The sequence below is a fragment of the Argopecten irradians genome, chromosome 2 (assembly GCF_041381155.1).
Source record: "Argopecten irradians isolate NY chromosome 2, Ai_NY, whole genome shotgun sequence".
NCBI classification, from domain to species: domain Eukaryota; kingdom Metazoa; phylum Mollusca; class Bivalvia; order Pectinida; family Pectinidae; genus Argopecten; species Argopecten irradians.
In genome coordinates, this window is record NC_091135.1 from 35,634,030 (window position 1) to 35,661,165 (window position 27,136).

The 27,136-nt window shown below is 35.6% G+C and overlaps 1 protein-coding gene across 1 annotated transcript in view; it reads left to right on the forward strand.

Annotated features, from left to right (window-relative positions):
* The window catches only part of LOC138315308 (guanine nucleotide-binding protein G(o) subunit alpha), a 40,599-nt gene extending 19,223 nt beyond the window's left edge, over positions 1 to 21,376 (forward strand). Inside the window, exons 3-8 of the mRNA XM_069256213.1 lie at positions 273 to 414; positions 10,149 to 10,309; positions 13,684 to 13,812; positions 14,648 to 14,777; positions 15,344 to 15,497; positions 15,873 to 21,376. Of these exons, the coding sequence (XP_069112314.1) occupies positions 273 to 414; positions 10,149 to 10,309; positions 13,684 to 13,812; positions 14,648 to 14,777; positions 15,344 to 15,497; positions 15,873 to 16,060 (904 nt within the window). The 3' untranslated portion in view covers positions 16,061 to 21,376. The remainder of the gene's footprint in view (positions 1 to 272; positions 415 to 10,148; positions 10,310 to 13,683; positions 13,813 to 14,647; positions 14,778 to 15,343; positions 15,498 to 15,872) is intronic.
* Positions 21,377 to 27,136: the final 5,760 nt, after the last annotated feature.

The following is a 27,136-nucleotide window of genomic DNA, read 5'->3' on the forward strand; positions in this document are numbered from 1 at the left end:
TTCTGCTAAGCTGACTTTCATTAATAGGGGAAAAGAACAATTACTCTTCTCCATATACTTTTGTAACATGCAATGATTTTTTGTGTGTTGTCTTGGTTGCTATGCAACCAGGAATATGAAACAACGAAACTTGTTATAACTTATTGGAATCAATCTTCCATGGGATAACATTGGATAATACTTTGAAATATTAAACCACCTCTAATTTTACCCAAAAGTTTCAACGTGATTTTTCTTCATATACTTAACAATCTCTTTTTCTTCATCCACAGAATTATCCACGAAGGTGGATTCACAAGTGAAGACAACAAGCAGTACAAACCCGTTGTGTACAGTAACACTATCCAGTCTTTGGTGGCCATTGTTCGCGCCATGAGCACACTCAACATCCCGTACGGCGATAACGAACGAGAGGTGAGGTTGCTTGACAAATCTAAAATTAGACAATGTATTTTCATGACTATCCTAGTCACTAATTCCTCCATAGAAAAAAGTAAGTAGGACAATTGGGGTTAGGTTTCTGACGATGGTGACTACATATGGCTATCTAGACTATGTAACACCTGCAAACTTTACTTTGACGGATTTTCCTTTTGCAGACATATTTTATCGTGAAAAAGATATTATTTCTGTGTTTAAATTACGCCGTGTTCGCACAGATTGACGACGTCACTATGAAGCAAATGACGTAACGATCTATTCCTCCTCGAATGAGCTAAAAAGACTCAATAATTCCCATTACGAATTACCGTGAATTTCATAGACATAAGTATTTGCATACATGTGAATAGGTTCACGATGTGCCTCCAGGAAAGGTTCTGTACGCGATATGATCATTATTCTTTAGATGAGGGCAACCGATATGGGAGACGAAAAGTCGATTATGATGTGTTTGTTGTGATGAGTGACTACATTACAACATATTTGGCATCTATGATAATTTTATATTATATTTAATAATGAATTAATTTTATCATCATTTAATTTTTGTGACTTAAGAAATAGAAACATGTTTATATATTTCAAACATCGTATGTGGTGGTATGCAAATGGTTAATTTTCAACAAAGAGAACTGGGTAGCAAGAGCTTGATTATTTTTCTTGTCTTTAGGCATATATACAAATGCACATAAATATATATCAATATCATCAATAATAGAAATAAAAATAAAGACAAAAATAGCTTTAAACATGAAAAATTATGTTGCTACGATTTTGTTGTAATGTGTTAGGTAATAGAATATTTTTTTCTGGAGAAAATTGTCCTTGATCATTTTTGTCTAGCAAACGTTGCCTAATGATAAGTATTATTTACCAATTGAAATGACTAGCTATGTATCCATAGATCACGAGAGCGTTTGACTCGCATGAAGAAAAAGTAGGTATCTTGGTCCATCCGATGCCGTAGTAGATCTGTGTACATCTAATGCTTTGAACAGCGATATTTTGTTGGCGTGTGGGGAGAATGACTCATCTCTTTGCCTGCTAGAATATAGGAATGAACTAAGAGACTCATTAACGCGCAAACCAAATATAACTCTCCGGGCTGGGTCTTCGGGTTCTGCTGCAGGGATACTCAGATTTTAAAATAGATACAGCTGCAGTATAACACGGAGAGAATCTATACTCTCCCACAAATTTAGTCTCCCTGTGTTGAAGAGCATCCTGGATATAGACCAAGCGCCCTGCACGTGTGTGAAGAACTCGCCCGTGAGTTCACTGGGGGGTCTGGGGGTGTAGCACGGAGGGGAGGGGGGGGGAGCTTGTTAGAAGAATGATCGTATAATTCAGATGTTTATAGTACGCCAAGAGGGAATTCATTATATACATAGCAAATGTTTGGTCAACAAAGACAGTAAATCAAACATACTGGGACAACGATTATCATTTTATTATAAACAGCAGACGACACAGCACAAATAGAGGCTAGCATTGTAGGGGCAGTTGAACGCTTTTGTTTACATAGTTACTTACATCGAGAGGGATACGATTTCTGCTAGCAGTGTATACAAATGAATTATTGTATATCTACTTCCTGTATGTTCCCTACCATTCGCATGGTACCAATAATTATATAGCAACCATTTCATTCCCATATATCATTGTAACAACTTTCATTAGACCCACTATCATTATACATATGTACAGCAACTGATATATTTCAAAATGTATCTTCGGCAGGCCCACATTGTATGCCCATAGATTATTACAAATCTACTTCCCGTTACATTTTAAATACCTTCCAGTATCATGGGGTCATCTGTAGAGATAAAATTGACAAACTTACCAGTAACGTTAGTACTATTAGATTAGTGTTAAAATCTTCCTGTTTACGCCTACAAACTTTTTAATCCTAATGTACTGGCATGGAAATCGTGCCAAATAATCGCAGACATACATGGACACATTTGGAAGTGAGCGTGTAATTCGATATTGATGTTTTAGGATTTAATGCGTTTACGTTATTATGACTTATTTTTGTGAAATGTATATTAGTTAAATCTCTGAAATATCTATATATAAGATTTTATATGTGGCTAAATTATTTATGGTAAGACTAGAAATCAACCATTCAGAAAGTCATTTATAATACTTTCAAAATTTGTACTTATTAATTCCAGAAGTATTTGATATACTTTTTGATTTTTATCCTTTTGATGAACATATTGATAATAACATATATGTGTACCTTAAGAAAATGAAAAAAAATGCCTATATTTTACGTATTAAGATATATATAAACAACAACGAGTATTGGGTAGTTATGTTTTTGAACATACATAAACTCTTTACTGATGTTTATGTCATGATGTTTTACATTGCATTATGATGGTGACAATGAAAACAAATATATTGGGTCACATTTCGACGAAGTCTCAGGTGACCTATTCTAATCGTCTTTTGTCCACCGTCGTGCGTCGTCCGTCATGCGTCGTGTGTCAGTTAAAAATAAAAATCGACTTCTTCTCCAAAACCGCTGAAGCAATTTTAATGAAATGTTGCACAAAACTTCTTAGTCATAAAGCCAATCAAAATTGTGAATTATATGACCCCCACCCTCTGGGGGCTGTGGGAGATCTCAAGGGTTCACTAAAAATTGTGAATTATATGACCCTGGGGTCTCGGGTTTCCCCCTGGGGAGGGGGTTAAGTTTACTATAGTTTATAAGGAAAACACATTTTCAAGCATTATTTGGGCCTTTATATTAAGTTAGTCAAATGTTGTCGGAATTCTCCCTATGAAATGGCCATTGAATCTTACTAACAAATTTTTCATGACTGACCCAAGGGGCCTTAGAGGCGAAGCCAAAAGGGGTCAAAATGGCTAAAATTTCAAAAATCATCTTCTCAATTCACAGATTTGATGGAACCAAATGATTTTCATAGATTAAAAAATCAAATTTATAAAATCGCTGACTAACTGCAAGGGTCTGATGGGCCAATATATAGGGTTTATATGTCTTTGTGTCATTCTGAATCCGAACTGAGGTGACCGTAAAGGCCCATGGGCCTCTTGTATATGTTTGACATTACATGGTCATGATGATGGATGTTAACCGGCATTGATTAGTCCCACAAAATGGTTTTCATAGCAACCAGTTCAGCGAGTTATTATTTGAAACATTAACCCAGTTTTCATGAATTGTTGTTTCATATTTTTTGAAATCTTATCTGTCGTTTAGGGTTTAAGAGCAGGAAACACAAATCGAGGATCAGCGATTAGTATACGAAAGAAAATGTTTGAAAAATATGGTATTGTTTATGTCACGTTTCATAATATGATTTAATGTCATTAATATGTACTTTCAATGTGAATTGATATCATTTGGCTAGATAAATGTAAAGGTATAGTTAAAACGGTTGAAAGGACAATACGTTTTGGCCTGAAGCATCAATTGTTTTGGCTTGTAGCATCAATACGTTTTGGGCTGTGGCATCAATACGTTTTGGCTTGTAACATTATTGTGCAGTCCTTATTTTTATATGGTTCTTAATATTTGTGTCTTTCATTCATGAAACAAAAGACACAGCATTATTAGCAACTGAATCCCTTCACACTTGAAGACTCATTTTGACTTGACCATTTCTTAGACTGGACCAGTTCATTATGAAGCTACCATTTATTAGACTGGACCAGTTCATTATGAAGCTTCCATTTCTTAGACTGGATCAGTTCATTATGAAGCTACAGGGGTGAATGGATCAACTACTGCGATATAATTTTGTTTCCTTCTCGTCAGCAAGGACATGTACTCAAACAGCTCAATGATTATCTTAAATGTCATGAATGACGTACAAACTGCAAACGAAATTTAAAAAAAATATATTTCTTACTACTCTGATGGTTTTAAAATAACGTTTTAAAACGAAGTACAGACTTCGTTATTTCGAAACAAAGTTGATAAAAGAAGAGTTTAAACAGTCACATAAAGAGAAAAAAGTAAGTCTTGACTTAGCCACTGCTTTTTGTTTGGAGAAATCGGGGCAATGTCTTTCTAAAATAGAAACATGCAATTGAAAGTACAAGCATACAATCTTTCTTAAATGAAATATAAATCGATATAATGATGAATGTAAGTGTGTACATTTTTGACATGCAATTGAAAGTACAAGCATACAATCTTGTCTTAAATGAAATATAAATCGATATTATTATGAATGTAAGTGTGTACATTTTTTACTATAATATCATAATTGTTATTCTATTTTCATTTTCCCTGCAGGAGACGAAGGTAGTATTATTATTATAACTTACCCTACATTTCGTAAACATTTTGAATGCATTATTGATATTTTTGTTATTTCCAAACGGTTTTTGTAGCAATGGGCACACATTATTGATAAACATTTGCTTTATTTTACATTTTCACTTTTCTCACCTTGACACATTGAAGATTAATAACGTGTAATTATTTTCTAAAGTATTTTATCAATTGATAAGTTATCCAAATTTCACAGCGCACTGATTTCCTGACCTCACCATTTTTTTGATATCACAGTAATTTCAATTGTCTTTACGACACAAAGAAAATCACGTGACTGATGCAATATTTCGATATATTTTTTTTTTCATCACTTTAGCCTTATTTTTTGTTTCTTCGTTATTTTATCTTTTACGTCATACTTTACACCCTTCTTGATAACTTGTCGAGTTTCGGTATTTATAATGTTCATATTTCGGGATATATTTCACCTTTTTGTGCATTTTATGCAATTTCAATATATCATTTTACCATTAACTAATTAACTCCTGAAGGCACATTTGAACTCTACTAAAACAAAAACTGGAACAGTTCATTAAAGAGTGTCAGGGGTGAATGGGTTACTATACTCGTTATGTGTATCCTAGACTAGCTCACTTTTAACTCGATTTTTTCTATCATTTAGAAACAACGTTTATTTCCACAACTTTCTATTTGTCCTAGTTATTACCTAGTAGATCGTAGTTGTTTTACGAATTAACGATCACTTTCGTTTTATTCTACTGTTGCATCCGCAATCCGGAACCTGTTGATATTTCACGTTTTATTCCAGTCTTCTATGTTGTATTAGTTGAGTAATTCGATGTATATCGATGACATGTGATAACTGTAATATGGCTTTTTTTTAACTGTTATTGATTATTCATTCTTCATTTCATATATAGTTTCAATATCATTTCATATTCAACTATAATTTAAAGTAAATGTTTATTTGATAAGTGTCAGAAATACTCATTGGTATGAAAATAGATTACTATTCCTAATAATCCAATGGGCAATGTATAATTATGTGCATTTAACATGATAATACAGCGTGTTTGAACTCATTCACTTCTGAAATTTCATAATGGACTAGTCTATTCTGTGTCTCAAAAGAGCTAATTTGTCTTTAGGCGTGAATGAGTTCATGTAAGATTTTGAAGATGTAGTTTTGTTTACATAGTTGCCACGAGACTGATAAGACAGAACAAATCACAATTGTTGCACTTTCACTTTTAGAGTAAGCTTTTATTGAGTGAACTGGGCCCAGTTTCACGAACATTCCTTAACTTTATTAAAATTCTCTATGGGAAAACATTACAGATTTTAAGGAAGGCTCCTTAACTTCTGTTATACTGTCCTATGGGGAGTTTTAAGTTAAGAAACTTCTGTAATGCTTTCCCATGGAGAGTTTTAAGTTAAGGAATTACTTAAGTTTAAGGGATGTTCGTGGCACTGGGCCCTGATTTGTTTTACATATAGATAATCATTATGAGTAACTTAATGTTAAGATCCCAATTTAAACCATATCTGATAGACAAACAGAAATGAACATGCTCTGAAGTTCATGTGGTTTGTTTCCCACGTCAGTGTGATGTATGTACATTACCACTTTGCAAATGTAATTAACTGAACACAACTTATTTATTAATTAAATATGTGCAATATGTCTAACTTAGTTCTACATTTACAATACTTAATTATTTATGTAAAGCTGAGTGGCAGACCAGGCATTCCTATACTGATGTTAAGATGTTTAAAACTACATGACCAGTCACTATGAGTTTATTGTTTATCAAACTAATGTGATATATTTGAAATGTATACGATAGCTATTATCCAACAGAATTAGATGCCTGTGTGTGATCTTTATAAGGATTACCTTTAATCGGAACATGGATATATCCCCGGAGTTACCTGATATTTTGCTGTGTAATATGGAAATATATCCTTCTAGTTTAAAGAGACTTTAAATTCATTATGACATACGCCAATGTAGTTAATGTTTTGTAATGAATTAACGATGCTAAACTTGCGTTATATACTTCATGTCCCACAACATCATTCCCCACCAGTATATTCCTGATTCAATACAAGGACACATGCTTGTCTTTTTCTGTTTGACGCAAGGTTACTTTAATTTCAAATGTCAATACAATCATTTAGTTATTTTGCCTTTTTTATTATATACTATTTTTTCCTTTTGAAGATGACATTGGTATATATTTTTTTCTGTTATTTTCTGTTTAAAAATCTAGTTTCTCTCATTTATGATTATTGGAATTTCATAGTCGTTTCCTAAGTACAAATATTTAATACCTCCTCCTAATAACACAAGATGTTCTACCACCGACTTTTGCCATATTTCCTTTTTGAAAACGAGTCTCGGTGGTCTGGTACGGTCTCGCCGTCTCGCGACGGCACTGTGACAGTGAGTATACACGTACACTACACACAGCCAGCACTCGCTCCTGTCCATAATCAATGGTCGCCATTATTTCTCAACCGGCGGAGTTAGAGCTCTTTATTGATGGAAGATGGCAGGCTGGTTGGCATGACAACCTATCGTGAAAATAATTCATTAATGATAGGCAATCCCATTCACAGGTAAACACATGGATTCCAAATTTCCAATTCATATCGCTGACTGCTTAGGTATCCATGTCTTTTGAAACAAATGATTATGCATAGGAAATGACTGCGAATTCATTCACATGCAGTTGCTTGGAAGCCATGTTCCCATCCCATAATACTAAACCTTGTTGCTGCTACTGCTGCTGTTGATGCGGTCGTAGTGGGCATTTCTGTCAGGAGACGCGCGAGGGGGCGCGGTCGGTCCTACGCACGTGCCTAGGCTTGGGTTATGTTTACGTCTATGTATTCATTGCACTGTAAATATCACATTATGTACGACTTATGTTTGGTATGCCTGTCGTTGTTGTGCTTACGGGAGATACTCTGTGACCATCACTTGACACATTGAGTATGGTGTGAGCAATATCATATGTTAGTCTATTAACATTTAGTACAGCAGCATCATAAAAATCTGTCTCGCATCCAAAACACAAGTCATGAAGTACAGATGAACATAAAATATGGCTGTTATCAACACATGTCTCAAATTAATGATCAGAGCTATTGTTCATCAACCACAGTATATGCCGATGAATCTTGTTAACTCGAAGTCGTATTACTTAAGACCGTGTATAATTGGAGGCTTTTGTTGTTATATATTTATCAGATCAGTTCTCTTTTTATATCGTTGAAAGCCAGTTCAGGCTTGTGGTGACATATCGGTTTTTTCCTTTAATTAATTCTTTCTCGCTACATTTTTTTTTTAATTTTCATTGGATTGATATGGTCCCGCTGAGTACGAGTTAGTTTTAGTTTAAAAAAATGACCAAACGTTTAGACAGACATGATTTAATTTCAATTCAGTAGACGACAAATATCGATCTTTGTCATGCAGTTAAATATGTATATATATTACAACTTGCAATTTAAATCATTTATGCAAAATTAAAATTTAATTCATACAAATTGAATTCATACAAAAATGCTTTAGCCATTTTAGCATCCTCCTTATTTATTATTTATTCAAGCTGAGTATATTAAGCAAATGTTGCGGTGTACATCAGCGTTTGTAGTAAGACCTAGAAAAAGCATCGCGTAGAAATGTAAATCTTATTCCATACAGACCAACCAAATCGTTATTTTTATAACTCTGTGTAATATGTGTAATATTACAGTAAACAATTAAGCACTATGTATTGTTCTTAAACTTTTATCTTTCATACAATTGTTAGGTGAAAGTACAAGCTTTTTTGTACACATGTATCTAGAATAATGTTTTGACATAATGAATTTTTCACGATGTGTTACTGGTACTTTAGGACCAGTAACGTTACGGGGACAAATAAAGCTAGACGTCTATAAATTAATGATTCATGATATATTCCCAGATAACTGTAGTCTACACGGGGTAGTTTGTGTGGATGTATATACTGTATGGGGTCACGTGTTAACCGACATACTTACATAAACTAGTACCCAATCATCAGCATTGTGTCCAATTATCGTCTATGAACTTGTAAATATGATAATCATATATTGTTTATTGATGTAATGACTATCAGAGGGATAATTGTGCTTATGAAATACTCCTTATATATACATATGCAGATGAATGAGGGTTCATTACGAAATACTAGTTTATTTATTGATATGTGTGTATGTTCTGAATAATATAAAAAAAATTTAATTGTGTTCAATTACAGAAAACAAATTTCTTTTATTTGGCCTTAAATGATATTCACCACATATCATAATCTGCATAAAAATATAATAACTACAGTGTAGTTTGCAGAAAGTTTTTCACTTGAATGCAAATCTTTTGTTTCATTGTGCACTGGTTTGTATTATTGTGAATCGTTTCCATATTACCGAACACCCCCAACCCCCATTCCTACAACTTTCTAAGCAGATAACACTGGTTTCCCTTTGAAGCAAGATTACACCACGACGGGCTGTGTCCTTGTTTGTATCCTTATGCAAAGATATGTCAGGATTGCGGAGATAAAGACACCTTTGTCAGTTTAAGAAAGAACACATTGTTTTATCTATTTAAATTCTAAATACATTGATGTTTCTTTCTTTTGAACAGTTTATTCATTGTATATGTGTATGGGTTTTTTTATTCATAAAGCTCATAAATGTTAATTTCATACTTATGTTTCTTAACTAAGTACTACATATATGTTCTTAATGCAGGTCAAATGATACATAGATTTTTCAGTTGTTCCTTTTGTTCAAATACCGTATAGCCGGAAGGATATTTTCGCGATTTCAGGGGACATTGCAATGATCCCGAAAATTTGATCCACGAAATATTGAGAAATGATTGAATAATACATGCCTCGTATGCCAGATCGCGAAAATTTGCTCCGCGAAATGTTGAGAAATTATTGAATAATACATACCTCGTATGCCAGATCGCGAAAATTTGATCCGCGAAATGTTGAGAAATTATTGAATAGTACATACCTCGTATACCAGATGGCGAATATTTAAAACTACTAAAATTTGATTTTCTTGTTTTTATGTCGTGAAAGTTTTGACCCGCGTAAATGACCTCTTATACAGTAAGTAGCATAAACCATTGTACTGATATATCATTACACGAATAATGAAATTACCGTCCCTGGCCATAAAATCGCTAATATGTGAAAAGGTTTCATATCAATAATTCACTTATTGTAATAGGAGCACTTGTTGATATAGCAGTATACAGTTGCTTCGTGCCATATCATAAACAGTCCAAACTCTTTTTTCCAGAGGTGTTGGGACCAACCCGATCAACTGTTTCCTAAAGACCGGTTAATGTAAAATGGTATTTTATATGTTTCAGTCTGATGCAAAGATAGTCTTGGATGTGATAGCCAGAATGGAAGATACAGAACCTTTCTCAGAAGAACTTTTGGCTGCCATGAAACGGTTATGGGCAGATACCGGCGTCCAGGAGTGCTTCGGAAGATCCAATGAATACCAGCTTAACGATTCAGCGAAATAGTACGGAGTTTTGTTTTTGCAAAGAATTAAAACACACATTTGTATTAATTTCAAGTTAATCACAGTTAAGATTGGCGTTAACAGGGAAACAATTTCGCTCATCCCATGCCCTCTACATATATGGTGTAACTAGGACGACTCGGGAATAAAAAAAAATCCGAAACCGTAGGTTTTCGGCAATGTGGAATAAAAGTTATATTTATCAATTATTCTACAAATTAGATTTATAAATCAAAATGTGAAACATTGACATACGATGTTAAATTAAAAATGCTCACAACTTTCACGATTTCAGCCTTAAAACCCCGAAACCTAAAAAAAAAAAAAAAAAAAAAACACCATGAATATATGACACTTTCTCTTATTTAACAATAACTAAGTCTCAAAATACTCACAACTTTCACGCTTCTTAATATTTTTTTTACTCGAAATGAAACGTAGGCGAATGTTACACCCGAAGCTCCTTTTGGTAATGTTTATATTCAGATTATTACATTCATCATATACTTGTTACATCTGTGAGGTTGAAAGAGCATTAACATAAATTTGAAGATAATAATACATTAATGTGGGAGGTTATCTTCCAAAAATAACCATTTGTATCGTCTTTTATTTTTAGCCCACCATCATCAGATGGTGGGCTATTCAAATCGCCTTTCGTCCGTGGTCCGTCCGTCCGTCCGTCCGTCCGTCCGTCCGTCCGTCCGTTAACAATTCTTGTTACCGCTATTTCTCAGAAAGTGCTAAAGGGATCTTTTTCAAATTTCATATGTAGGTTCCCCTAAGACCCTTGTTGTGCATATTGCATTTTGGGACCGATCGGTCAACAAGATGGCCGACAGGCGGCCATCTTGGATTTTGATAGTTAAAGTTTGTTACCGCTATTACTCAAAAAGTGCTGAAGGGATCTTTCTCAAATTTCATATACATGATCCCCTAGGACCCTTGTTGTGCATATTGCATTTTGGGACCGATTGGTGAACAAGATGGCCGACAGGCGGCCATCTTGGATTTTGATAATTAAAGTTTGTTACCGCTATTTCTCAAAAAGTACTGAAGGGATCTTTCTCAAATTTCATATAAAGGTTCCCCTAGGACCCTAGTTGTGCATATTGCATTTTGGGATCGATCGGTAAACAAGATGGCCGACAGGTGGCCATCTTGGATTTTGATAGTTAAAGTTTGTTACCGCTATTTCTCAAAAAGTGTTGAAGCTATTTCTCAAAAAGTACCGAAGGGATCTTTCTCAAATTTCATATATAGGTTTTCCTAGGGCCCTAGTTGTGCATATTGCATTTTGGGACCGATTGATGAACAAGATGGCCGACAGGTGGCCATCTTGGATTTTGATAGTTAAAGTTTGTTACCGCTATTTCTCAAAAAGTGCTGAAGGGATCTTTCTCAATTTTCATATACAGGTTCCCCTAGGATCCTAGTTGTGCATATTGGATTTTGGGACCGATCGGTAAACAAGATGGCCGACTGACGGCCATCTTGGATTTTGATAGTTAAAGTTTGTTATCGCTATTTCTCAGAAAGTACTGAAGGGATCTTTCTCAAATTCCATGCATAGGTTCCCCTTGTACCCTAGTTGTGCATAGGACTGATGCGTAATGCCTTTCGGGACTGATCGGTAAACAAGATAGGCAACCGGCCGCCATCTTAGATTTCATTGTTGAAGTTTGTTACCACTATTTCTTAGAAAGTACTATAGCGATCTGTCTCAAATTTTATATGTAGTGTGTTTGAAAAAGTTTGAAAAGCAGGGAAAAGTTCCCCCTTTCCATTGTCAGACATTGATCATTCTTTGGTGGGCGTCAAGATCCCTCTGGGATCTCTTGTTAAAGATAAAAATTTGAATTAAAAAAAAACTATTTTCGAATCATCATATTGTAAACATGGAGATTCACGCGATGGGGAAATTTACACTATATACGCGAAATTGTGAAAATTTCCCCGCGCGTAATATTTTTGTTTTTATGTAAAGTTCGTTGTTAAAAAGACTGAAAGTGTATCTATCGCGAAAATAACAACATTGTGAAAGTTATATGCACGCAAATCGCAAAATTAAGCACTCGCGTAAATATCTACGTTCACAGTACCTCATTGTGTTGTAAATTTTAGTCTCAAATGAATCTTTTTTAACTTGTATTGTCAACTTTAAGATGTACACTATTCACGAAATGTTTTACCTGCATTTTGAAATGTCGTAAACGACCTTCATATGCCAATCATTGTCCTATCCATAATGCAGTTGCAAGCTATCCTGTTTGTGAAAAGGTCGTGGGAGTTGCATGCTTCTAAATAACAGAGAATTTAATACTATGTTGGATAATATCTCTATAATGTGGATAATTATTATCTAAACACCACAGATCTACTTATATGGCAGTGACACCGTGGGACGACTGTGTTAATATTAAGGCAAACAAATCTAGGTTAATACATCCATGGTCCTGAGGTTTAGCAGTTAAACAGGGGGAATTACACTGTGTTTAGTTGTGTTAAACGGGGAATTACACTGTGTTTAGTCGTGTTAAACAGGGGGAATTACACTGTGTTTAGTCGTGTTAAACAGGGGGAATTACACTGTGTTTAGTCGTGTTAAACAGGGGGAATTACACTGTGTTTAGTCGTGTTAAACAGGGGGAATTACACTGTGTTTAGTCGTGTTAAACAGGGGGAATTACACTGTGTTTAGTCGTGTTAAACAGGGGGAATTACACTGTGTTTAGTTGTGTTAAACAGGGGGAATTACACTGTGTTTAGTCGTGTTAAACAGGGGGAATTACACTGTGTTTAGTCGTGTTAAACAGGGGGAATTACACTGTGTTTAGTCGTGTTAAACAGGGGGAATTACACTGTGTTTAGTCGTGTTAAACAGGGGGAATTACACTGTGTTTAGTCGTGTTAAACAGGGGGAATTACACTGTGTTTAGTCGTTAAATTTCGCGGATGGCAATCGCGATTTACTGTGTGGAACTTATTCGTGACGATATATCTTCGCGAATCATCTTTGTATCTCTTTGAGTTCCATTCACGTCACAGGATGTGATATGTTAAACTACGGGTTTTGACAAATTTGCAGGGCATTAAATTTCGCGAATTTTTGTTATTTTCGAATTTAGTGAAATTAAAGCCCCCGCGAATATTAACAACTATACAACATCGCATGACTTTCCAAACTGCATATAATACCAGTAACCCTTTTTATCCGGTTTTGTGACGAAAACAAAAACACAACTCCCATTTTTCATTTCCATTACTTGATTTCCATTTATTTCCACACTCTCTTTTTACTCGTAGATCCAAACACTTATATTATTATTATTAAGATTGAAATATCATTATATATTTTTTGTCTTTCTTTGCAGCTTTTTAGATGACTTAGACCGATTAGGATCAAAAGATTATATGCCTACAGAACAAGATATATTAAGAACAAGGGTTAAGACGACTGGCATAGTAGAAGTACACTTCTCATTTAAGAATTTAAATTTCAAGTAAGTATGATATGTAGAAAAGAATATGTTACAAAATTGAATATTGTTTGTCTGTTTGATTAATTAACGTCCTATTAACAACTATGGTTATGTAAGAACGACCTCCCATGTATGCTGCGTGTTGCGTGTATATTGTACGAGGTGCGTGTTTTGGGAGACTGCGGTAAATTCATGCAGTGTCTTCTTGTATAGTGGAACTGTTGCCCTTTTTATAGTGCTATATCACTGAAGCATGCCGCCGAAGACACCAAGCTAAAAAACCCACCCGGTCACATACTGACAACGGGCGAACCAGTCGTCCAACTCCCTGTATGCTGATCGCTAAACAGGGGCAGAAACTACCAGACTTTTGTGTGTCTCGGCCACGGGACAGAACCCAGAGCCTTCCTCACAGGGGCGAACGCTCAACTCAAGGCCAAAAGTGAGGTGGTGTCAAGTGAGACGTTAGGAAGAATAAAGTAATTTAGGAAGAAAGAAAAGATAAAATCCTAAATTTAGTCGCCTCTTACGATCATGCAATAGGGACAGCAGGTACAATTCTAACGCCCTACCTGCAGGGCCAATTGAATGTTGACATATTGTCTATTGCATGCTTTCGACCATAGTCTTGTTTTTCATGAATTTATTTCTTTTCGTTTATTTTCCTGTTCAGAAGATAAATACATTGATACGTTATTTTGCGATTATAACGTCAACAATTTGTGAGAAAATTGACGTGATTTAATTACACAATGATGTAAAAATCAAGTATTCACAAGAGCATTATCAATGGTAAGATCGATTGTCTTGTTTTAAAATAAACTCTTATTAAAACAAGATTATTTTTATTTTGTAGATTATTTGATGTAGGAGGTCAAAGATCAGAAAGGAAGAAGTGGATACATTGTTTTGAAGATGTAACAGCAATTATATTTTGTGTTGCTATGAGCGAATACGACCAGGTCTTACACGAGGACGAAACGACAGTGAGTACATAATTACGTGACGTAAAGACACGTGAAGGGGACAAAGCCTCGTGACTTTGTCACAAGTGTAAGAGATAATAACGTCACAATACTTGATAGGACGTGTTCGGACCTTACCTAGTCATGTAACTAAATGGAAAGTAGGGGCCATATTGGCAGAAGATTTATAATAACCATGTTCAATAAAGAATGGACATTCAGTTGTCATAAAACAGATGAAAATTGCTAATTAACTGGACGGATGTCGTAAATAGATAATCAAATAAATGTTAATGTAATACATAGGAGTTTGCTTCTTTCTAAAGCGGTACTGTATAACATCAAGTGTTCTGTGTGTAGAAAGTTGTTTTGTAGTTGCTTTGAAACCACCGATAAAACAATAACTTTGCTTCGTGAACTCATATCTTTGTTTTACAGGCAAACTACGTATAATTTTACCCAATGTCCAATGAATACTTTCAAAGCATTAAACCACCCAAGAAAGTACAAACGAACATTTAATGTTATACAGTTTTAATTAACATCACTCTCACGCTGTGTAAAACACAACCATTTTATCATTTCAGAATCGAATGCAAGAGAGTCTAAAACTGTTCGACAATATTTGTAACAACAAATGGTTTACCGATACCTCCATCATTCTGTTCTTGAACAAGAAGGATCTCTTCGAGGAGAAGATCAAGAAGTCAGCATTGACCATCTGTTTCAATGAGTACACAGGTAAATACCACGATCCAATTAGCCAAACAATGGATTAAGATATATTGGTACATAAAGACTGATCTTTTACTTCGTTCACCGGACAGAAAAAGGACTTAGTATCATAGGCTGATGAGTTTTCTCTTCATTTATATTTTAATGGGAACGTTTGCTAAGGCTAAGATAATTGTTTTCTGATAGCAAAATTATTATTGATTACTTTGCTTTGAATTGAATCATTTGCCTGTATACGGCAAAATTACTTAACTAGTTATTTGCCTTTACTCTTAAAAATAGTTGTCTAATTTGTACATTTACGCTGACAAAATATATATGTATGAGATCAGTTGCCTTTACCTTGACAAAAAATGCTTATAGAATATTTTAATTTTATAGGAAACCAAACTTATGAGGAGGCAGCTGCTTATATTCAAGCTCAGTTCGAGGCTAAGAACAAGAGTTCATCGAAAGAGATCTACTGCCATCAGACGTGCGCAACGGACACCAACAATATCCAGTTTGTATTTGACGCCGTTACCGACGTAATCATAGCGAATAACCTACGTGGATGCGGATTGTATTAGTAGGACTGGGGCCGGGTCACTGGAACTGTTTCTAAATCATCTATATACAGATCGGATGTGAGCATGTGTTGAGATATTTATGTGCAGTGTACGAATATGTGACCTTAATTTTAAAAATAAAATTATGAACAAAATACCAATTATGGCGATGCCTGACTGCTTGCAGAGACAGTTCGGTTGACAAACAGTAGGAATCTTTTGTCAACACAAATACGGTGAGAAATCAGAGCGGGATGACATGTTTAGAGAGGATGATAACTCTTGTGAAAGACTATGTGCATTTGACTTCTCTCTCTCCCACTCTCTCGCTCTGGGTTCGGAGTGACTTTTTGATATAGAGAGTAGGAAATATACTACTAGGCTACCGTAGCTATCTGTTCTCTGAACTGCACAGTAGCCTGATGAAGTCAGTATTGATCGAGAACTGCGTGGTTCCTCATAGACAGGCGTTGAGGCAAAAATCGGTAATCAATACCAATATGTCACAGCCATCTTGGATTAATAGCACGGCGTCATAGACCGGAAATGACGTATGCGATGCGATATCCAATAAAAAAACTGCATAGCACATAGACAACTCAAGAAGAAAAAAACAAAAAAGAACCGGACATGGATGTTTCATCTTCCTGTAGGCTTCTGCATGAGAACTTTAATATTCTCGTAAAGATCAATATATATGGTTTTCTTTTCTTTAAGCCTTGTTACAACTCTGCAGCGTCACATGGTAATATATATATTATATATATGCTATATTATGTGATAGCGGTGGGAGAAACGTGTAGGCCTGTGAACAAGCGACAAATACATGTATCTAATAAAAAGGTATTATTTAGTTTGTAAAAGGCTATTTCACTTACATGTGGACAAACACTAATGTTATGTTTGTCATGCTATTTAACCATCACCCACTCGAGCTGTGCACACCGTATCTGTAATTGTGTAAACTATATGTAAAACGAAAGTGATGGAATATTTGCTATAAATGCGTGGTCCTATAGACAAATCTAATTCATTCTATTCTTTCAGCGACTCAATATTTCCTAATTGTTTCGTTATTTTACGTTAAATGTGAATACATTTAGGTCAAAATTCTAAAACGTATATTTTGAATTAAATGAAAAGTATTAAACGGGATATTAAGACACAAAAAATGGGGAACTCTCTCTGGATAAAGTGCTTCGTTTATCTCTTTTATCAAAGTGCATGTTTAAATCTTGTTGTATAAGAACACATTTGTCCATGTGTTCTGTATGTGAATGGATTGAGTGCCTGTACCGTAGCTTGCAGTCACAATCTAGTTCAGTGTATGTTTGTGTCATATTTATAAGCAAGATAAAATATAGTGTATATTTGTGGATATTTGTAAGTTTTATCCTTTTTTTAAATCTTGACATAAATGAAAATATATACAATACAAATTAAGTATTATGTAACTCATAACAACCTGTTTACGAACCATGATCACATGCTACAGCACTGCACTATCATGGGACCATCAAACGCTTTGGCAGTTTGCCAGAGTAATGAAAAAAGAAAATGGCTATCTAGCCCTGTTAGGACTTGCCAAGCTTCGTCCTTCATGGGCCAGGAGTAGTGTGGAACTATCCCCCTAGTACTTGTAGAGTTCTACATTATAGCGCGGAGTAGGGAGGCTTTCTATGGATAAGGGGGGTTCAAACATTGTCATCACGTCATAACATATCCTTGCTTCAACGGATGTACCTGTAAATATGCAGGTAGATATATATATATCTACATGTTTACCTCCTGGGCACACTACTCCTTGGGCATGTACTTGTTTCCTTTGATGCAAACAGTCCTGGACACCATAGATACATTTTATAACTTGATATCACATGTACCTACCTGTAGTGATAGACGTGTATAGCCAACCCTGTTTTCCTTTCCATGACAAGAGTAAGTTGAGAGTTACCTCCTCTTTAATGAGAGTTTGCAGATCAGCTTATCCGAAAATAAAGCATGTTTTTGACCACGATTAACTGACAGGTCTACCGCCATTACCGTTTCCATGACTACCGTGTTATTAACATATTTTTACATCCATGTTTAATATGCTAATTAATGAGATCTATGTAGTCCAGCTGTCATGCGCAATGCGACTTAATTGAAAAGCGCCAGAGATTCGTTTTTATTTTGTGTGTTTGCAACAGTAACATCTACCTAGCAAGCAAATGAATATGACAGAAGTGAATTAAGATATGACTTTGAGAATGCCGGCATTCTCAGTTCATTTCGTTTGGAGTACATATGTGCTCGGGATTGAATATTTTTGAGAAGTGTTTTTTAAGTCTTTGACTTTTGGAGATGTTTCACTTCCAGAGAAAATGTGAGAGTCCGATGATTTCTTTGGGAATTATTGAAATCACGGTCTGGTGCAATTTATGTTCATTTTAACTTTTGTGAACAAGGCTTTGATAACGTAAATGATGGACCCAAGTTATGGGTGTCAACGGCTACGCCTCTGAAGACGCACGGCGCCTCTAGATACATCGACCATACAATGCTCAGCCAGTCTAAAAAAAAAGTACCATCAAAGAAAAAAAAGTATGGCTTGTCATCTCAGGCGTACTGCGTTTTTATGAGGGAGAGATCCGTTGGCAAGATGGATTTTGTGTTAGTTTTTAAAATCATGGAGCAGATAATGCTCATAGTACTGAAGCTAGGGAGGGGCGGGGACCAAATATTTAAATCTATACATGTTAATATAGTGTATACCGAGTGTTGCTGATGTATGTTGGTTAAGATGCACCGTAAGCCGTTTTATGTTAGTATGACATAAACGCTCAAATGCTGTATCATAATATATATATATACATATATATTGGTGTACGTAATATCATGCACGCCAACTGCCAGTCTCTTCTGTCGAGTTTATTGTCATCACGCATGCGTCGAACGGTTGACCGGTTATCGCACACGCGTATGCCGGTTGATCGGTCATCACGCATGCGTCGACCGGTTGATCGGTCGGCTTATTTATTTATTATTGGTATATAGAACTGTGCAATATCTGATTGTATTGTGATTCTAGTCGATGTGTTATGAAAGGTGGGCTAATATCAGGAGGATGAGCGGTGTGCCTTTCCTCTGTTTCGATTGATAGGTTTATTAAATGTGTGTGGAAAAACTAGTCTATTTTTCTTTTCTGTGTTTGTTATTCATTATAGACCACAAAAACAGATGGAATGATTGTTATGATAATATATATATTGCATCATATCGCTTTATATCACAATTCACTTTCTTCTGCTTTCTCTCTGGATTAATAAAATGGTTAACCAACAAAACCCCTGCAAACTATCTTTCTACTTATTCAGTGTACAGCTGACATCCGTGTTATAATATTGCACCTTACTCCCGGGAGACCGCTCTACCATTACCGGTAGTGGTTATGCATCGGTTAACTAATTATTCTGTGAAATAGAATCATAACATGATACTTATTCATTAATTTATCCATTAAAAGTCCCTATAGTTAATTTTCATTTGAATGTCAACAGTGGTGTACCTGTAATATAATGTTGGCTGTACTTGTACGATATTTGCACGAGTACAAATTTTGCTTCGCATATAGAGGATGTCAGAATATAATACAGTTACTTGTGTGATATGTCCTCAATGTCGCTTTTCCTGAGGAAACAAAACACACTTAAATAATTGTATGTTTAACCGTTTCTGATATGTTTCTCCTATAACTCCTGCATCCCTGACATTTCATCATGAACTGCTCCAGACTCAGAACTAGACGAGTTCAAATGTATGTTCAGGGGTGTATGAGTTAAGGACGTCATTCATTTGTAGTCGCCAGCGCACAACTTTCAGTTTCCTTCCATTCATTTGTACATTGACAGATATTGTGTTGATTCAACAAGTTTAAAATCAAGATTTAACTTATCATTAACTTATTTGATTTGCAAATCGATTTGTGCATTATTTCAAATTTGAACAAATACACATATAAGTATATTGTGTGTTTGTGATTTAAATCTTGATTAAATTTGCTGAATTTACTTACCCGATTTAATGTGAATTTAATCCCCTTTACGTAACATATACAATTAAAGTAGGTTATGGATATTATCGTAAGAGTCTAGATTTAATTTCTAAATGAATATTGGTATCTGCGTAAATATTGTTTTGCTTGAGTATGTGTTGGCTACGGTTGTTGATTTTACTAAAAGGTCAAAGGTCAAATGTGATTATCATGACAAACTGTTTTTTTCACCAATTGAATATATTATATAAATATATATATATATATCTATGTATACTGTTTCTATAACAACAGCGATTCGTTGGATGGAGATCACCCGGGCGTTAATGGTGTCAACAAATTATACTTTCAGTTGCTAGTTTGTGATTATGCTAATTCGATGTTTCCATTCAATTTGTTATGCTGAATATTCGTAACTTGCTAGAAATCCTACAAATAAAGATACCACCTATGTGGACAAAGTATTAGTTTCCCTTCAAATTAATTTGCAACAAAAAATGAGACTGTGACAAAAGCTTTCATCACATACAAGTCACTTTCCTCATACATACACAAACGGTAACATCAAATGTGTTTAATTCCAAAACCTTACTGGATGATGAAATTATGGCAAAACATATTTGTCTAGAATTGCATTCAATCTGTATCATGAAAAATATATAAATTCACTATTAAGGTATCCTACAGTATATACTTTAATCTCAGCAAATTCGTTTGCGACGCATTTAATCTTAAATCAGTTGTTTCCATATTTCGAAATTTAACATTAATTGAATTATGAAATATTTATTTGAACTTTGACCTCTTGGTTTATCATATTGCTGCCTGTGGGATGGTAGAAAGTTTGCCGAGTATGATATCCTTAACGTCTAATTACTGTTGTAAATCCCATCAACGCTTTAGTCCCCTTCGGTAGTCTTCTTACTACATAGTCTCATGGCGTCATCAATTCTGCGAATCACAACAGACAACTTAAACTATCCAATCAGCTACACATTCACTTACTGTTGAGCCACACCCCTACCAATCGTCAGTCAGTCTATCTATATAGTCACGCCCACCCACACAGGAAGTGACGTACAACCTCGTTTTAACATTGACCGTTGATCATTTGAAAGTCAGTCTGGGACGGTGGTACGTATTCCCGACAATGTGTACCATCATTATCAATCACCACAGAGCTGTATCGCCGATCTCTTTCATAAGTTGTAGACGAATTGCAAAAATGAACAAAATCTTGTTTGTGTTATTGTCCCTATCTTAAACTAACTTGAAATAAAACCTAGCATTTTATCATAAAACTGTCTTGTCGTTTGTTTCCTGATATATCTTTACACAATAACACATAGTCAACAGTAGACTCAACACGCGGAAGACAAGTCAAACACTTCAAAAACATATAAAAATACACAAACGTTATCTGCAAGAGAAACGTTTTAATTTTAACGCACTAAGGCGATAACAGATATCACCCATATACCAGAAGGATGAATAAACACAATTTAATCTAAGATGAGTCTCAGAATGATGTACATGTACTTGAGAAAATGAATTTTGAACATAATAGAAGAGCTGAAAGGTTTATTTTATTGTTCGAAATTCACCAGAGTAACGTTTTGACTGTTATTTACACATCAGCAGCAACCAATGATCAAAATATACAAAGATAAGGGTAGCAATGGTAGAAGCATTTACAAATATGTAGTAAAACGGCTGTACCTTAACAATTGTGGATTACATACATGTATTAATATTAATATCAATGGCGGATATATTATAGAAATATTCAGAAGACATTTACAGTTATAGAAACATAAGAAATGGACAGTAAACTGAAAACAGTAACACAGAGAAATTCAGGATGGCACAATATTAACAGCAAAAATTGTTGGTTTGAGATAATAGTGATATCAGATCAAAGGCCGATTGCGTCAATGAGAATCATTTACTACATATCACAATTCAAGGTCATACGTGGTTTGAAAAAAATGACATACATACAGTAGTTATCAAAATGTATCTATTCAATAAGAGCCGACGTCTTCAACATTCTTTAAACAGACGTATTGTGGCACATTCAATTTTTAGCGCAAAACTATTAATAGAATATTCTAGTAATCAGACTGGTTCCCTTCCCTTAGTTATCTACACTCCGCCAGGCTGCGCTCCACTCACTCAGTGAAGTGCATTCAGAACTCCTCAGATGTAACTTAAATTGACCTCGTATGTGACAGAAGAGCATCCATTTTGAAACTAAGGGACTATTTTCATAACAACTGGTTGCCACCGGGGACACAACTCCTTGTACCTGTTTATCGATGCGGTATGTTGTCCGTCTCGAATGAGATATTGTTACATTCAATTTAATAAAAAAAAACGACTATACATTTAGATGTTCAACATTTCAAAAACTATTAATCTTCTTATGCGCAATTAGGGCGTAATTAGGTTTTTCGACAAAACAAGTTTTATTTTCTTACATATTCTTTCATCTATCACATCCGAGGTTATGTTTCACATCCGAGGAGTTCGTTCGATTGCAGGACGACTGGTTTGCCCGTTGTCAGTATAATGTGACCGGGTTGGGTGTGTTGCTTGGTATCTTCGGCGGCATGCTTCAGTGATATAGCACAATAAAAAGGGCAACAGTTCCACTATACAAGAAGACACAACATTAATATACCGCAGTCTCCAAAAACACGCACCTCGCACAACATACACACAACACACCACATATATGGGAGGCCGTCCTTACATGACCAAAGCTGTTAATGGGACGTTAATTAAACAGACAAACAAACAAAATCCGATTACAGTGAGGTGTATGCAAGAGAGGTAACCGAGGCGGGAACCAGTCCGTTCGAGTAATCGCCATAACAGCTTTATGAACCATATACAGAAAATAAATAAGCGTAATCAAAATTGAGTGCAATAATACTGAAGCGAAAACGCTATAATATGACAGATTAATTACACTCACCAGGAAGTTCGTCAAACCAATCACAATGTTGTCTTGCGTCATCGTCGCACTTGTTTTCATAACTGTAGTCTCAGCATATTACCTTAACTAGGCCTGGTGTATAATTACTTGTAGCATCTGTAGGCCATGGCGTTCAATAGTGTAATTTTTATTGTTACAAATGTTGCTAGATGGATATTTAAAACACAGCTAGTAAAGTTTCCTTTGTTGTATATGACAATTATATTAATTAATGGACACCTAGGAGTCCATTATGTAACTTGCTGTCCATTATTATAGGGTCACTGTCCATTATTCCCCAAAATAATGGACAGTTGGGAGAATAATGGACAGTCTATTTTGAACACAGGAAAACAATGCTGCTGTAAAGAAAACCAAACAAGTCTATTGGACCAACCAAAATTTTACATTTATGTTCACTGCTCCATCGAAATTATTACTTCTCTTCCTAGCTTTTACTGTTCTGAAAATAAACAAAAACATAATTAGAGTCTTGTATTATTATTTGTTACATATTTTTAAAACTTGTTATTGACGAGGAATAGGAATTCTAGATTCTTGACTGAGGTGGTATAATATGAAGTCTTTTCGCTCAGATATCTCACAACCCTTATAACATATAATCTGATGATTATGGGCAAACATAACATAATAATCATAGTAAAGCGAAACCTGTCTAATCTGACACCTGGTTTCCCTACATCCTATCTGTAACTGTTCCGTATTCAACAATAGCAACAATAGTATACAACAATATCTGACTTTCCTACACCCTGAATAATCTGACCAAACAAGTTGTTCCCACGTGGTGTCGGATTAGACAGGTTTAACAGTATACCAGTGCAATGCTACCATATCAATCAGATATAGCTATTTTATCATACATATAACATGCGCATGGTCGATTAAAAAACCCCAGTAATATTTAGATAAGTGTAGGGAAAACTCACCTTGCTTGTATGTACTTGATGCAAAGTTATACAATGCACATGTCCTTGTGCGAATAAACAGGTCACTTCAAACAAGCAAACACTTACTCCAGTTACAACGTTATATCATCTGAATCACTGCTGCGTACATCCCTAAATGATGACCGGATAAGGAATATATCACTATCCGACATGTTCAAAAACACTGTTGTACTTCCAAAGGTGTAAAACTAAATGATTGTGCATGCATCTCAACATTGTTAGTCCATTATTTGTCACAGGTGAGTGAAGACCTGTGCAATACCTGAAGTGGGATGTCCCATTTCTCTAACAGGGTACGCAAGCTAGTGGGTAGTGGTATGATGGGTTTTAAGAAGGATAAAATCCTCAAACTGTCCCTTATTAGAGAGAATGGATTGTACCTCGCCCATTCTCTCTAATAATGGACAGGTTTTCGGAAATTATCCATTACAGAAAAGCTCCCATTTCTTTTGCTAAATGAGGATATTTGCTCACCTCACTAAATGATAAACTGAAAAAGTGCACTCCCTTACGATTGTAAAAGTTAGAATCCATTACCCTAATAACCGTAAAACAGTATCATGATTTAGTGCACATAGCATGTTGGGTCGAAATAACCCGCCGTATACATCAAACGGGCCGAGACATTTCGTACCTGCACACAATAGATGTAAACAAACATGTAGACGAACACGTTGTGTTAGTGTTATTTCGGACTGAAGAAGGCCCTATAGTGGCTGAATATATATTCCATAGAAATGATTTTGATTTTACTTTGAATTTATTTATTTTGGCCTTTTATTTCGAATTATTAATATACTAGCTTTATACCGTTTTTCCTCATTATAAGTATCATGTTTACATTTTACATCAATGAAATAAAAACAGTTACATAATACGATAACTTGGAGGACGGACGTACAATTTCTAACAACGGGAATGTAGTGAAGGCGAGGTGAGAAGTCCTTCACAACAGTTGTCCTCATTTAAAATCCCAAATAATTCAATCTGATTAAAACTACGCGTTTATGCCTGGGACATTATCTTCGTTGCTTGGAGTAAAATAGTATCAAAGTTAAGATGATTTTTATCACTGGTTGTTAAAATCAAAACCTAAATAACTCAAAGTCGGCATCACCATGAGAAATTTCAGTTATCCCATTATTCGAGTAAAGCCAGTTATTTTAGCGGGTGAAACAAAGCGAATTTATGACAGATAAAATTTCGTGATATGGCTTTATGAGTCAATGTGTATTTACATAATTTGTCTATTGTTTAATAGTAAGCGGATGGAATAGTCGTGACAATATTAATGTCCTACGAAATCGCGAATCGGTATATCTATCTACTTGACATACCAATTTAAGATCCTATTTATCGCATTGGCGTCACATTGTAGTCATACCTAGTTTTTCCCTCCATTTTCTTTGGATCCTGATATTTAAGATAGCAATTGTGATAGCAACTGAAAAAAACAAGCAGTGTAAAAACCGACATGTTACATAAATTAACGCACTCTGTGATAATTCACGCTTAAAAATGTCAATAACCAGCTCATTTGACATTTTCAGTTAATAGCATGAAATTAATTATTGTCAATATTAAGAAACTGAAGGATGAACAAACTATACCAGGAAGTTTTATCCAAATGCACAATTCACGTATTAAGTGACGAGTTAGAAAGCTGTTGGTATGTTGACTAATACTGGCTTCTGCTGATATTATTTCTTTAACTCTTACAATAATTACATTTCATTTTTTAATTTACACACATTAGGAATTATTGGTTATAATTTTGAGGTTAGTTTTGTATAGACTGAGAGACGTGTATGTCGAGTATTATGAAGCGAAGAACGTTTCCGCATGAAATGTTAAAAGAGGCAGTCATTGGCCAACCTGACTCTCTATATATATGTAAATGAAGTAATTTCGATTGTTATAACTTTATAAAACAGTTTATATATAAAATCTTATGACAAAAAAGGCAAATCAAAAAACTGTTCCATCGACCAACAAACTGTTAAAATCGACTGTTAAAATGTGCTGTCGGACCGGAGTGACGTCACCATGTGGTATAATAAAACAGTTATCGGCTGGGTTTTCGGGCAACAGAAGAATTGTGTAACCCTCACTCAAACTGTTAAAGGTCGAGGGCAACAGTTAGTCTTCGGTTCCAACAAATAATCTGTTGCCCTCAACCCCAGTCAGCGACTGTATACTACTGACCGGTCAATAGTTTGAATGTTGACCGGCGCGGAACCTTTGCATGCGCGTTATTGCTGACGTCATAATTAATTTTTGACGTCATAAACACCGGCGCGCCGGACCCAAATACCGGTATTCTTTCGGCGAATATCTTTCTTACCAATATTACACTTACAGCTGATCTAATGCTGCATCATCTTCCTAGCATCCCTGTAATTCAAATGCCTGTTTTTCTTCACCTCGGCGCTCACTTGTCAAGTCTCAATCGTCATCAGGTGGTCGCCAACTATCCTCAGATGTTTCAACCCTTAACCACGACATCCTCCAGTTGTTGGGTCAGTAGTGGTAGCCAATCCACTACTCGATGGATCCTGACTTCCATTCCAAGTTGCCCCGACGGCGCCATAACCAGCAAGATGCTTTCTCAGCAGCTTCACCAGTTCCTCGCAAGGCTGATGACATTGCCTTGTCCCGTTCTCCTAAATGTTGCAGGGTTCTGTTAGTTGATTGAGCTGCATCCAACCTCGACAGCGAACAGACATGCATTCCATCCTTTCTCTTTGCAGTCTGCTATTAGATCTACATACTTCAAGTTCTCCCTTCCATGAGCCTCTTCACAATTTTCATCCCAGGTTACTGAGAGCTCCTCTACAATGATAGTTCTGGACTAGTTTGATACCAGAACCATGTCGGGACGTCATGTAGTCTCCACTATTGGGAAAACTAGCCTTCCATCCAGGTCCACTTCGACCTCCCAGTCCTTTCCTCTATCCACCAATGACGTTGTAACTGCTTTCTTCTGCTCCACTGTCTCGTCCTCCCTTACAAAAATCCTCCTCCTATCTTCCTCTACAATGATTGCCAGCTCGCGTAGGACCTTATCGTGACGCCATCTGTACCGGCCCAGTGCCAACGATATCTGACAC